Source organism: Cystoisospora suis (assembly GCF_002600585.1).
Source record: "Cystoisospora suis strain Wien I chromosome Unknown contig_4355, whole genome shotgun sequence".
Classification (NCBI taxonomy): domain Eukaryota; phylum Apicomplexa; class Conoidasida; order Eucoccidiorida; family Sarcocystidae; genus Cystoisospora; species Cystoisospora suis.
Window position 1 is genome coordinate 1 of NW_027157147.1, and position 13689 is coordinate 13689.

General features: G+C 45.3%; 3 protein-coding genes across 3 annotated transcripts in view; 1 reads left to right on the forward strand and 2 right to left on the reverse strand.

The window, feature by feature from the left end:
* Nucleotides 1–9: 9 nt before the first annotated feature.
* Nucleotides 10–4104, forward strand: CSUI_007990 (uncharacterized protein). The gene has a single exon (XM_068068130.1). The coding sequence runs from the start codon at nt 570–572 to the stop codon at nt 1926–1928; it is 1359 nt and encodes a 452-aa protein (XP_067919892.1). The 5' UTR covers nt 10–569; the 3' UTR covers nt 1929–4104.
* Nucleotides 4105–6777: 2673 nt separating this feature from the next.
* Nucleotides 6778–13689, reverse strand: part of CSUI_007991 (zinc knuckle domain-containing protein) — a gene marked incomplete at its 5' end in the record, with an annotated part of 7176 nt that continues 264 nt past the window's right edge. The window contains 6 exons of the mRNA XM_068068131.1: nt 6778–7695; nt 8614–8671; nt 9591–9741; nt 10777–10928; nt 11951–12205; nt 13100–13273. Of these exons, the coding sequence (XP_067919893.1) occupies nt 7651–7695; nt 8614–8671; nt 9591–9741; nt 10777–10928; nt 11951–12205; nt 13100–13273 (835 nt within the window). The remainder of the gene's footprint in view (nt 7696–8613; nt 8672–9590; nt 9742–10776; nt 10929–11950; nt 12206–13099; nt 13274–13689) is intronic.
* On the reverse strand, nt 12390–13063 carry CSUI_007992 (uncharacterized protein). The gene has a single exon (XM_068068132.1). The coding sequence runs from the start codon at nt 12815–12817 to the stop codon at nt 12599–12601; it is 219 nt and encodes a 72-aa protein (XP_067919894.1). The 5' UTR covers nt 12818–13063; the 3' UTR covers nt 12390–12598.

Genomic DNA, 13689 nt, shown 5'->3' on the forward strand with positions numbered 1-13689 from the left:
TAGAGGATGAAATAGAAGAAGAACGTCACAACTCATTTGAACTCGCATGGTGTTCTATAAACCCTTCCCCGCCCCTCCTCTCCCTCGGTTCCTCCCTCTGGCCGGTAAATTTGCTATCAGGAGTTTCTCTTTTCCTTTCTTTTTTTTTCTNNNTTTCTCACTTTGGATGGTTTCCTTCTCATTCCAAATCCATCGTGTGTATGTTCTTCCGTCCCTTTTCTTGTCTTCATCACGCACACCCCCTTTCTCTTCTTTCCTTTTCATGAAGACAAGAGAGTCTCTCTCTCTCTTTTCTTTTCTACAGACCTCTTTCTCATCTTTTCTTGGTGGGTAGATCCTTCGCATTCTTTCTTTTTGTCTTCTCTCCGTCCCGTCTTCCCTCCTGTCTTGTCTTTTGCTACCTTCTCTTTCTTCTTATTCCTTCAGAAAAAGAACTCTGAGAACACCCCACCTTTCCTTTCTCTTCATAAGAGACACACTCCTCTTCATACCAACAGTTCCACCTCACCTCCGTTTTTATTGTATCCTCTTCTCCCCCCTTCTTCATTCTCTTCCTGTCTCTTTCAACAATGCCTAGGCGTCCTTCTTCTCCAAGCCATCATCTCACCACGAACCCCCAACACCCCCATAGTACTACCCTCCCCACCGTTCTTGGCTTTTTTCCCTTCTCTTCATCCTCGTCTCTCTTAACTCGAAATGTCAACGTGCCTCATTCTGAAGAAGATGTCGAGGCCCCGGAAGCGGGCCTATGTAGTGGCGCAGGAGGGGGGGGTTGTGCAGTGACAATGAGCCGACTAAGAGGAGATTTCTCTTCTTCTTCTGCATGTACCCGACCATCTTCTGGTCCTGGAGTAGCAGTGTTTCGTCACCCTCCTTCGTCAACTTCCCATCTTTCTTCAGCAGAAGAGAGCCAAGCTCATGCGACGACGACCTCTGTTTCTCAAGAGACAGAAAGTCAAGGAGGAACACCTAAAAAGCGGCATAGAGCCTCTTCTTCAACTTCGACTCACAAGAAGACAGGGGAGGATGAAGACGCTCCTCATCAGAATAAGAAGATCAATACTAGTGCAAAAGAAGAAGAACATTCATCATCTTCCTCTTCCTCCTCAGGATGTGAGATAGGAGAAAGTCAAGATGTCTCTGAAGGAGAAAGGAGGAGGAGTAATAGTACTAGTCAGAGCGCCTCTACACCTGATAGCAGTGAAGAGACGTCTGTTAATCATAGAGGAGAAAGACATGAACACGGACATCCACTAGCACATGAGGAACCTAAGAATGTCTTTCCTGCTAACGGCCCCCGAAGTTCTATTTCGTCTTGCATATCTTCTTTTTCTTCACATCCTAACGATTTCTTCTCCCCGAGTGAGGGTTCCGTTATGGGGGGGGGACTAGGGGTGAGCGATGAGAGAAGAGGAGAGAAAGGGGGGCTGCTGTCTCGCAGTCGGATTGTCTCCGCTACGACAGAGACTTCTTCTCCATGTAAGTCTCATCGAAAAACGTCATCTTCCTCTTCGGGCAGTTCCTCTCCTCTAACGTGTTCGCCTACTAGCACACCTCGCCCCGAGAAAGGCCGCTTTTCTATGAAGGACAAGATGAAAATGAAGAAGGATCACCAGCCTTCTGTATTGCGTCTAGGCGGAAGGGGAGAGTTCGATTCGACAAGCGAAGAAGACGAAGAAGAACAAGAAGATGAAGAAGATGACTTCGATGAAGATGCAATAGAAGAGGAAGAAGAGGAGAAAAGAGCAGAAGGACGAGGAGGAGAAGGAAAGGAGAATTGGGAACATCCTAATAGTGTCATGGAGAGTCGGGGTGTTCATGTAGAGGAAAAGAAGAAAGAGGAGGAAGAAGATGCGAAAAAGACTCTCTTGGTGAAGGAGGGGGGAAAGGTGATGGGAGATGAAAATAAGGAGAAGGTAGGAGCGTAAAGAAAAGAAGAAAATGAAGACGAGGAAGAAATGAAGCTCCAAGGATTTTCTCAGTAAAGAAAGAATGTCCTCGATGAAGAGAACTGAGGGATGTATCTTCTTAAGCTTTATGAACGGAGAAGCTTGAAAAGAATCTTCTTATTTAGGGAAAGAATATATGAGGGGTCTCTTCTTTCTGCTTGAAGGAGTAAAAGAGGGAGTAGTCAATCCAGGCAGGAGGAGAGCCTGCTTCTATTTGAATCGATGCTTGCGTCTTTCTATTACATTTCATACATGTATACAGTTGCACAGTGGGACCTCCAGGGAGAACGTCACTCCACCCGATACCAGATATATCCTGTCTCTATCTATAGATAGGTCTCGGTGTAGAAAAGATACATATGAAACAAGATGCATATCTATCTATATACATAGCCGTTCAACTCACCTTCTTTCAACTCCATCTTCGTATATATCTCTATCACTAAATGCAGACGTAGGGTCTATGTATGTAGAGGGGATGTATCCATATGCGAGGGGGGAGAGAGGGAGGGATGGAGTGTATGTACAGATGAGGTTGAAGAACAGAGGGAATCTCTTTGCGTCGTCGCTTCAGTCTCCTGACATGTCAGTCCAAGAAGAGAACGATATCTGTGAGAAAGATTCTCTTTCTTTCTTCTGTGCTTTTATCGCAATTTATCGACAGCAAAGGAAGAGAACAAGGGAAAGAAGGGCAGAGGGAGAACCGAAGAAAAAGAAGAAGAGATCGCGCGTTCTTCTTTCCTTTCTTTCGCAAGGGAGTAAACTGGGTGTGTTTCTTTCTCTCTCTTCTTTTCTTTTTTATTTATTTCGATCGTCATCGTCTTTCAATGAGGATTCTCTGTGTGTCCCTAGTCTTTTATCTCACTTCAGATCTCCCTTACACCTAGCTAAAGAAAAGAGAAGAAGACGATACGACAGCATGAGTATAGAAAAGAAGAGAGGGAAACAATGAGAGAGGGTGACAGAGAGAGAGAGAGAGAACAAGTCTTCTTATCTTACCTCTCCCTGTATGATAAGTTTTTTGAGATCTACTCCCTAACGTCACCTTCCTCACGTTCAGCTGAAAGATGGGCCTTTCTCATCTTTTCTTTCTTTCCTTTCTTCAAGACTTGGAGAGAAAGAGTGAACGGAACTGACTAGGTTCGAAGAGGAGAAGGAAAGACAAGCTCTCTTATGATGTCGTGAAAGCATCGAAGATGAAGTGTAAATCTTTCATTCTCTGTGGTGTATATGGGCGTCATCCTTCCCACCCTCCCAGCAATGGACTACAGTGTATATACACTCGGAGGGTTGTGGCTATATGAAGATGTCGAAGGAAGGATGAAGAAAATCCATGAGTAGAATCGTTCACTTCTGCGGATTCTCTACAATTCTCTTTATCACTTCCACAGTTTTCAAGGGAGTTCAGTCTATCCATCTACATATATGTATTTTTATGATTGAAGAAGATCTATATACATGATATGAATGTGTTTCTTCGGAATGTACAGCTGTATAGACACAGACACTCCAGGGAATAGCACCGGGAGGGAGATACAGCCGACGGCCGTCTGTTCCTTGTATCTGTCGATTTGGCCGGAGTTGTCTATATCTCTCTTCTCAGAAAAGATTTCGAAGAACCGAGGCCGCCTGTTCTTTCTTTTCTTTGCACTCAGCATCTCTCAGTCTTATCTTGCAATGAAAAGAAAAGAAGAGAGAAAGAGAAAGAAAGGCGTTTCTTGAAGAAAGTGTTAAAGAAAGTTTGTCATGCATTGTCAGCTAAGAAGAGGGAGACGATTTTGATCATCTTCGTTGTTCTCGGTCTTGAAAAGAAGAACGGAGGGAGGGAAGGAATGTCATGGCGAGAGGGGGGGTTGTCGAGTCAAATATCATCTTGGCGAGTCATTTGTTGGCCAGTAAGGTATCGATGTACATACAGCTAGTTAGCTGTTATCGAGATGGATGTCTGTGTCTAGGTGTCTGTCTTGTTTTCATTCTTTGTCCGTGTGATTCTCGTCTCTTTCTTTGGGTTTTTGCTTTCTTTCTCGTATCATCCAAGGGACGAGGGGTGTGAAGAAAGTAAGAAAAGTGGAGGAAAGAATGAAGTGACAAAGTTTTTTCTCTTTCTGATTCTTCACCTTCTCATGAATTGGCTTGTGACTTCTATTTGACCAGAAACCGTCAACGATACAGAATAGATAAGAAATCTTTATGGAAAGGCAGAGAGGGGAATGTTAAGACATACACTCGATAAGAGAAACAGAACGAATGAAGAATGACAAGAACTTTTGAAGGATCGGATAGATGGATGGATGGATGAGGCGGATTTGTAGCTCTGTCACACAGTCTGAGAAGAATTGTACCCCTGGAGGTTTCTGTACACCTGAAGTTTCTATTTGTTCTGGGGGCAGAAAGTTTTAGGTTTGCTGCCACTTTGCATATCCTTCTGTTCCTTCTTTAGATAACCGACTGCTTCCAGTAGATGGTTTGAGTACTAGAGAAAAGCTCTGGAGGAAAAGCTGTGTCGTGCTAAGCGGGGTGGTGTGCACCGCGAGCGACTACTACTACTACTACCGTGCAGTGAGCGTCCCTATTCTTAGCCGATAAAATATTATTCAGAGTTTATAAGATAAGCAGTTAACTATCCTATCAATACTGATATAGTATTTTTTGATTTCTCAAGTGACTGCCGGTGCATACCTCTAAACTGCCTAACTCTCCAGAGATCCCCGTGAAAGGAAATGAACATCGCCGTGAAAATGAAGTAAGTAAACTACAGAATGAAGAAAGCCTTATACTGCGAACGCCAAGGATGGTACAGTTCTCCAGTTCAGCCTCAGTCTGTCAAGAGGCGCCAGAGAAAATCGTCGGCTGCACAGCCGCTTCGGTTGAAGAACGTCAGGCTCCTTCAGCCGTTGGCACATGGCCGTTACGTGAGCTCGAGGAAATCACACAGTAGCTGCTGTACGGCGGGCACTCTCAGTTTCGTCGACACAGAGGGCAGTGGCCCTGAGTTGGTCTCCTGGCATTACCCGAGAGCCTCTTTCCACGTGCCCTGGTGGAGAACAAACCATGCGAGTGTCCATCGCGTGACCAGCAAAGGACGCCTGACACAGTAGTTCCACCCGCCGTAAAGCCGAATCTCGCGTTGGAGGCAGAGATTCGATTCTGGCCGAAGTAGACCGGAGAACAGTGGAAGCCTGACTACGCAGCACTATATCATTAGAAGCATTCCTTATTAGCGTAGCCTAAAAAAAGAGAAAACCTCCTACCACAAAAGTCACGAGGTTCATATGCAAGGGGTACTGCCGGGTTGCAATGCCACTGGGGCGTCTTAACGGTGTGCGAGGCGCAACTACAGACTCGTACGGTGCCTACTTGTCAGAGTCCTATATTAGTCGCTCCTGGGTGGAAGAGCTTCGGGGATCTACGCTACTACTTTCACCACCGCTACGTGTGCCGGCGAACCATGGGAGAGACCCCGGCTTGTCGACACCCCAACTAATCTGCCGGAGAAGAGTGTCTAAGAGACCAAGTTCCATGAATGCTGCAGCAGCTCTAGTCGCGATAGCAGTGTAGTATTTTCTTTTGCTTTGGCTGAGGTCTTGGCGATTCTTTTCCGCTTGACGCCGTGGTCACCGTCGTAGATGGACTCAAAACAAATGTACTGACTAACTCATTTGCTGCGCCTCCGGCTACTGCTGGAGCCCACCGGCTGCAGAGAGAACAGGCACACCCGGTGCATTCATCGTTCCAGGATCGATAAATGCTGCAGCTGGCAGCTGTTCCCCCGCAGTCTTTAGCGTCTGCTCTCTGCTATCAGCACGACATTCCTGCCAACTACCACCCTTGCCCCCTAGAACGCGCCCGGAGACGTTGTTGCTTGGGGGATTCCCGGGACAAAGCGAGGTAAGGTTTGAAGGCGGACAATGCGCCCTGCTAAGTGATGTACCAACACTACCCGAGTTCAGTAGCGGCGCATCGTTGTCCCCCGAATTGCAGCGATACGAATAGGTTCCCAACAGCAGCGTACCGCAGCACGGGCAGAGACTGCGTGGTATCATCTCCTGCCATGGCGTGTCATTCGTAGAGGAGCCATGGTAAGTACAATGCCGACTCCCTGTCACCTGCTCTCTTGACCTCGCTCCTCGATTAAACGAGGAGCGAATCTGCCTAGAAAAGCGGATCCCTCGTCGCATCTTCCAGTGCCAGAAGGGGGAGGTCCTCATAATGAACAGATTTCATCCTCGGCACTGCCCTTGCTGGCCCTGCGATAGGACCCAGGCTGGGCTCCATACTGCCAGTTGCTTCCGGACAAGAAAAGCAAAAGTGGCTTGCTGCAAACACTTCGATGACCTACTACCCTGCGCGCTATCGGCAGCGGTGCACTCCTGCCACCGCCGACCGTCCACCGGTTTCGGCTCCGGACTTCTACTATGACAGCTCCTTCACATGCGTGGGCCCTTGTCTGACTGGGTGAGGGGGCCGCCCCGGAGTAGGACTCCGGAAAGGGCGAACGGGCTTCTCATAGCCAGTTATGCGACCGCATTCAGCATCGGCTGTTTCTACAATATGGGAGGCGTCGCATAGTAAAAAAGAAGACGACAGGAGGATAATGACGATCTTGGCGAGCGAATTCTTGTCTTCTTCTTTTTCTTAATCACAGACGCACACGGCTTATTGCAGATATCTTCGTGTCTTCATGTCTTAGTTCAGAGTCCTCTCTAATCAAGCTTCCATAGTATGTATTCCATCAGGAAATAGAGAGAAAGAGAGAAGGAGAAAACGAGAGAGAGACAGAGGCATTTTGATGGTATCCTTCTCTACCAGGTTAGAGTCATCTTCTACAAAGCACGAGTGAGAAAGGACGGTAAAGTGGCTGCTATTGAGGCCTCCTTTCCGAAGAGGTTCAAACAAAAGAAAAGGCTTTAAGGGGGGTGGATTTACGCCATCCTTGTATAGCGACAAGAAAAGATAAAGACGAGACAGAAAGGAAGAAAGAGGGGATCTCTTTGTTTCAAGTATTAAAGACCAAAGCATGACCTCCTCCTTTTCCTACTCCTACTACTCATTCACCAGAGTGTTGTCTGAGAAAGGTGTAGATGACGTCAGGAAAGAGAAGAAAAAGGAGAAGAAGAAAGCGTTGCGAGGCGTGTGTAGAGAAGGAGCGACAAGAAGAAAGACGAAAAGCACAGACTCACACTAGACTGGGAAAAATCAAACACGCAGCTAGCAAAACACATGCACATATCCAGACGTGCCTATCCTTGCCCTCAACACAGAGGATTCATATGGATCTAGCGATAGGCAGGGATATTATCTATATCTGCATAGGAAGATATACACTTATATCTTGCTGAGCCGCCGTTGCTGACAATACCGACGGGAGGAGATTATGAAGATCCAAACCAATAGGAAGAGATTCGTAGACACAGGAAGAGAGTAGATAACGAATACATCCAGAATGTGAGAAGATATCCTCGGGCAGAAAACAAGCAATGAAAGGGGAAACAAACTAAGAAAGAAAGCGAGAAAGAAAGATATCTTCCAGAGAAGCAGATCCTCGTCTTTCTTGTTTTGCCCACCCGTTTTGACTTTACTCCTCAAGTCAAGCGAAAAGAAGAAAGAAATGAGAACAGAAACCTTCACTTCTTTTAGCATTCTTTAAGAGACAAAGAAAAGAAAAGAACTGGAGAGAGAGAACGATGTAAAAGAAGTCCCTTCAACGCGAAAGTTTATTCGGACAATCCCGTGCTATATGACCAATCTGTTGTTCAGCACAAACACATTCAAACCAATCCACAAACATATTCATATATACAGAGATATATACACATACATGTATATATATATATATATATATATATGCACGCGTACCTATAGACATCTGCCTTTGTATTACGTGTATAAAGAACTATGTGTATGATAAGATATCTCTTCTTAGAGACGCATGAATGAACGGTTTGGTGAGACAGATAGACGGTGATATTGTTTGGATCAGCACATTCCCTCTTGACGCAAATAGAAAGATAGGAAGCTGTACGAAGCCTTTTACTCTAGTTATCTCTGAAGAGATCCATGCAGTCTCCAACCGCACATTCGTCTCTCTGCGTCTCTCTTAAACAGCTAAGCTAACTGGGAGCGCCCCCGTAGTACCACGACCATCTATCCTCCATCTATCTACACATCAAGAAAAAGAAATAAGATCTACGCTGTCTACTCCTTTCTCCTTTTCCTTCTCTAAAGACGATCGACATAAATTGTACATCAGAATTTCTTCTTAGGACATGTGGACTGCATGCGAACACAGAAACAACATTAAGCGCCCGTCATTCCATGCTGACAGATAGACGCCGAGGTTTCTTCTCCATACAGAAAAACACACGTATGAGACATTGTATGTATATGTACGTCTTTCCACATGTCCTCAGAGATTACACATAGATCTGCATAGATAGAGAGATCATTTCTCTACGGATGTATCTGTCTGTCTCTCTGTATCTGTATAGCTGATATTCCTCACACCCGATAGTCAGAGATACTACACACATCTGAGTATATGCATCCATATCGCTCTCTCTCTTTCTATATATATATATATAAATAAACGACCGTTCTATGGACATGTATCTCTGTCCCTTCTATGGAGATGTATCTCTATATGTATACGAAGTGCATTCCATACCTTATGACAGACGTAACAGGTTTTATCGGCAAGACGTTCAAGTCGGGCGACTGCTTTGCTGAAGAAAAGAAGGTATGAAAAAGACGTGTGCAACGTGCACATAGAGACAAAGAGGATCAACCCCTATCACTGCATGCAAATACTCTCTCTCTCTATATATATATAGATCACCTTGTCCACGGAGATAGCAGACGCATCTACACAGACATTTATGGATACATATTTGGATATGCCATGTATAGGTGAGAACATACGTATGTCTGTATTACTGGTACGTGTCTATGAAGATGTATATATGTATGTGCGAACACATAGAAATCATCGTCAAGAAAGAGAGAGCTCGTCTTCAGAGACAAACATCTATGAAGGAGATACTGAAGACGGAGGGAGGCAGTAGACAACTGAACACGAAGAGGCTCGAAAGAAGACACGCGTGTCTAGCTAGAAAGGAGAGAGGATGCATGCAGAAAACCTTATACGACCCTTGCTCGGTATCCACGAAGCATCCTATCTACCCAAACATATAGAGAGAAAGAAATATACAGATCTGTCGTCTCTCTAAACTCTCACTTGAGACTCCCTCCACGTCTCTTAGACGAAGAATCTCCATAGGCGTACATCGAGAAGGAGAGAAAAATGAATAAGAAAGGTACGTAGATAGCCAACACACAACGGCTCCACCTCCAAACAGATAGCTTCCAGAAAAACAGCGAGATTGCCGCACGAGATACAGCAAAGATATCGCACAATTGTATCTCTCTCCTTCTCTCTCCACACAGAAAAGACACACCGCTTCCTATCTGTCTATCTATCTATCTTTAATCTATCTATCTATCCTCAAAGCCCACAGCATCAGGGGAGACTTCATAACCCGCCGCTCAACATATGCTGCCCCATCCCTGTCTAAACTACTTCCTGTCTCCACCTCTATGAGAAGGCAAGCGCTGAGTTTGTTCATATGCTTTTTCAATCCATACCTTGTTGCAATCACATCATGATACTTCCCAGCACGCTGACGTCTATAGAGCTCGAAGGGATCGTCTGTCTTGGGGGGGGGCTGATGCCTTTGCTCCAGTCTCTCCTCAACTTCTGACGCTGCACCCAGGCCTAATCGTGCGCCTCGTAACTCTGAAGAAAAGAAAGAGAAAGATTCTTTTACGTGGCGAGCGGTGTGTTGAAGACTGCTTTACATGCGCCTGTAATCTTATCGTATGAAAAAAGCATAGCTACGCTGACTAGGATAGAAGAGATGGAACCGATCGAACGCATGACAGTACACTAACTCAAAAAGAAAACCTTCTTTTCTTCTCCTCTTTGTCTACTCTAGCCGGAACGGACGTGTCTACTGGGAAGAATGAACAGCTAGCTCGACTTGGCTGTATAGATGTTTGTGTCTACATGACTTCATAGGGTTCGAACGAGAGGAGACTTGCGCAGTCGGATGGAAGAAACAAAGCAGAAGGACGATCGAATAGGAGAAGAAGCCTCTGTCTAAGAGGATTCTACTCCTATTCTGATGGTGCGCCCTCTCTCTGTTTTCCTTACTGTCTTTCTATCTAGAGTCAAAATGCCAATCAATGGGGAAGTGCTAGAGAAGAAGAGAGCTTTCTAACTCATATGGAAAGAAACAAATGAGAGATCGACGAAGGAGAGAATGTATAGATAAAGAAAGGTAGCTTGACTGTATGGCTACTATGAGAATAACAATAGGGAAAAATAGTAGTAGTATTCTACGTAGGGATCGCATGTGACGCAAGAGCTCTTATGAACCAGACACGTGAAGAGTCTTCTGTGTTCTCACGAAGATTCATCTAGATATACATAGATCCCTCTACTCGCTACTGCTGACAGTACGGAGTATCTGTTCAAGTCTACATGCACATAACTTCTATGAAAAGAGTGGAGGGGCGAGCGTAGGACCAGCAGCCCCCCTGAGAGAAGCAGGTGTACGGGCTTAGAGAAGTGAAGAAATTTGCTTCCGCTTTAGGGAGTTTCACTTCACACATCTCCGTCGTCGTTATCTGATGTATGTGTCTGCCTAGTGGTGGGGTTGTCTAGACCCCCGTATAGAGCATACATATCTTAACAGCTTCATTGTCCCACACTATTACTCTCTCTTTCTCTCTACGTACGTTTCAAGGAGTGTGTGTGTCTGAACAATACCTGGATGGCCAGAGAAAGATCCATCATCTCCTATCCCCATCTCGGCGTTCATCCAAGAAGAAGAAGTGGTTGCAGAAAGAGATTTATCAAACGGCGACAATCCTAAAGCACTCCCGCGATCTCCAAATTCTCGTATACGTCTCTCGCGATCTCTGCAGAAAGAAGAACAGAACCCGTTACACATGTATACTGACCTATATATATACACGTGGACCGGCATCTGTAGAGGAGACTGTAGATGCATGTGTGCGTCTACATACGGTATAGCTGGCTACATAGGCGCCTAAACACATCGCCATGAAGACGGATAGATAGAACCCTCCAAGCCGTCTTCGAGAGTCGAGGAAAGACAACGAGAATAACAGGCGTGAAGGCCCCGACACTTGAAGCGCTTGCTGTACGTAGACGTCTAGTGAAAAAGAATAGGAGGTGTGAAGAAGAACTGGCTAAGAAAGGACTCCCCAGAGACACCCGAGCACGAGAGAAGAAACAGAAGACGAATAGATCCGTCCGTTCTATTCTCTGGATGAGAAAAGACTGTCGGAGACTTCTTTCTCTTTCGATACAAGGAAGATCTAGACATCCCCATCGCTAGATTGTGCATCGAGACTTTAAGATGTCTCTTCATTCCTTTGCAGAAGGTAAGCACAGAGAAAGGCGTCAAGAAAACCAAGTCATTCTGGGGATGCCAAGAAGCTACTGATCTACTCCACTTCCTCTACTCTACTGGAACGGAGTCGAAGACACATGCATGCACTCAAGATATGAGCAGCCGGTAGAATGCTTTAAGTGACGAGAGGCAGGGTGAAAGAAGATGATACATCGCCACTACCACAGAGAAACGGGTTGGGCCTGTATAGACCCAGTTTTATACCCATGACACTCGGATATACATGGAGTCGCACACGGGGGTGATACTGTATATATCTATATATATATAAACAGATACATACATCAACATCTACTTGAATATAGATATGGAGCATCTAGCATGGTAGAAATATATATGCATATATATATATATATAGTATATGTATAAGTTCTGCGTATACAAAAGTGAGAAAGGATCGGAAAAGTGTACACGCCCAATACTCCCTGAATATCTATCTATTTATCTATCTACCTATCTTTGTTTAAGCTATCAATCTCTGTGTGTCTCTGACGACCCTCTGACCTTTCTTGAAGTCTTCCAGCTAGACATGCGCCTGGGGAGAGATCACGTGAATGACTTCGAGAACGGCTTGTACTTGTCGAGAGATCTCTTCCCCTTGCCCTTCTCCGTGAAGTTGATGGAGATCTGCTGTACGAGGCTGATCTTCTTCTTCCTCCTCCTCCTGCAGTCCCCCCCCCATTCTCTAATGAAGATTCTTTCTGACCCTTACTACTTGAACTTCTTGGAGAACGTGAACGAGACCTTCCCTCTCTTTCTCTAAACACATACGGCGAGTTATTTACAACATACGTCAGCCAAAGAAAGGCGCGTGACGACAGGACCGTATAGATAGAGACATGCACATCTAGTTAGAAAGAGGGACGTTGTGACTTACATATACGTATGCGGTTTGAAGGGAGATACAGACAGACAATTCGATCTGTAGGAATGGATTCACTTAGACAAGAGGACAGAGCAACATACAACGGCGAAACAGAGAAAGAAAGAAAGAGAGGGAAAGAAGAGAAGAAGGATGAAGAAATGATCCGCCGACACCCGAAAGAAAAATTTTAGCTTGTGTACGTCTCTACCTTGGAGACATGATGAAGAGTAGTGAGTGAAGGCGATTCATGTCTATACAGGCAGATACAAAGATCAGCAGGCGGTCCCTCACTGAAGACAGGCAGTGATAGAGAGGGGGAGCAAGTGCATGCTACTTGTGCTTCTGAGAGGCGTATTCCCCTCTACCCTCTCTTGTCGGGAAGTCAGGAGGTATCGAAAGAGAGATGTATCCAGGAGATATGTAAAAGAGAAGCTCTTTACAGTCACCGTGTGAATTCTAGACGCTCCCCCCATACATGCTGGATATCTTTTCTCAGTATAATTCATATACACAGATGCGAGGACATACTAATACACAAGTATCTATCTGTATGTGTATACATAAACAGAGATAGTCTTACTGCTTATACCTTCTGTACACCCCATTCCTCCTCTCTTTCACCCTAAAAGTGTTTCCCATCGCCAAGATGAATCCACACCATTCACAGAAGGCGAGGAGGGAGCGCCCTTTGAACCGCACACGACACCTGGAGGAGGTGTGCATACACGACAGGGTGTGGCTTTCCTGCAGTCGTCTCCCTCGTGTTTTGGGGCTCGAGAGAAACTTACGCGCGTCGTTGAAGTTTTTCTTCTATTTCTTCGAGGTCTTCATAGAACTCTTGAAGCCGATCCAAGAGATAGTCGGAAGGAGGCTCTAATGCTGTCCCGGTGACGGTAGGAAACACACATGCACTATTGGTATGTACGTAACAGATATGAAGAGGCCCTAGATGAAGGAAGGACCTGACGACGATGACGTCGATAGTTAAGAAAGTCTACACTCTTTCGATTGAAGCAGGATAGAAGAAGAGATCGGAGATCAATCAAGAAAGAAAAACGGTCCGTTTTTCTAGTGATTCCTCTTGTTCTTTCTATAGAAGACTCTTCTTCCCTAGAAAAGTATGAAACCCTATACGCCCCCATGATAGAGATCTCTTTCATCTTTACAGAAGACGCACTTCTATAGTGATGCACTACCATACATAGAAATCTATTCTACACATGCAGTGTATATTCGATATTGAGACACGAGGTTCGATAGCCATCATCGTCATGCACACGTACAGCCTTCTCTTTCAAGCGTAGAGTGAAGGTACCTTTATGTTCCTCATGTCTGCGCTGGACGGGGGATATGGCAACTCCTTTCTACCTATATACAT

Bases quoted from the DNA above. Each gene is read 5' to 3' on its own strand.
- CSUI_007992 (XM_068068132.1), bottom strand. From the start codon at position 12,817: ATGAATTATACTGAGAAAAGATATCCAGCATGTATGGGGGGAGCGTCT.
- CSUI_007990 (XM_068068130.1), top strand. From the start codon at position 570: ATGCCTAGGCGTCCTTCTTCTCCAAGCCATCATCTCACCACGAACCCC.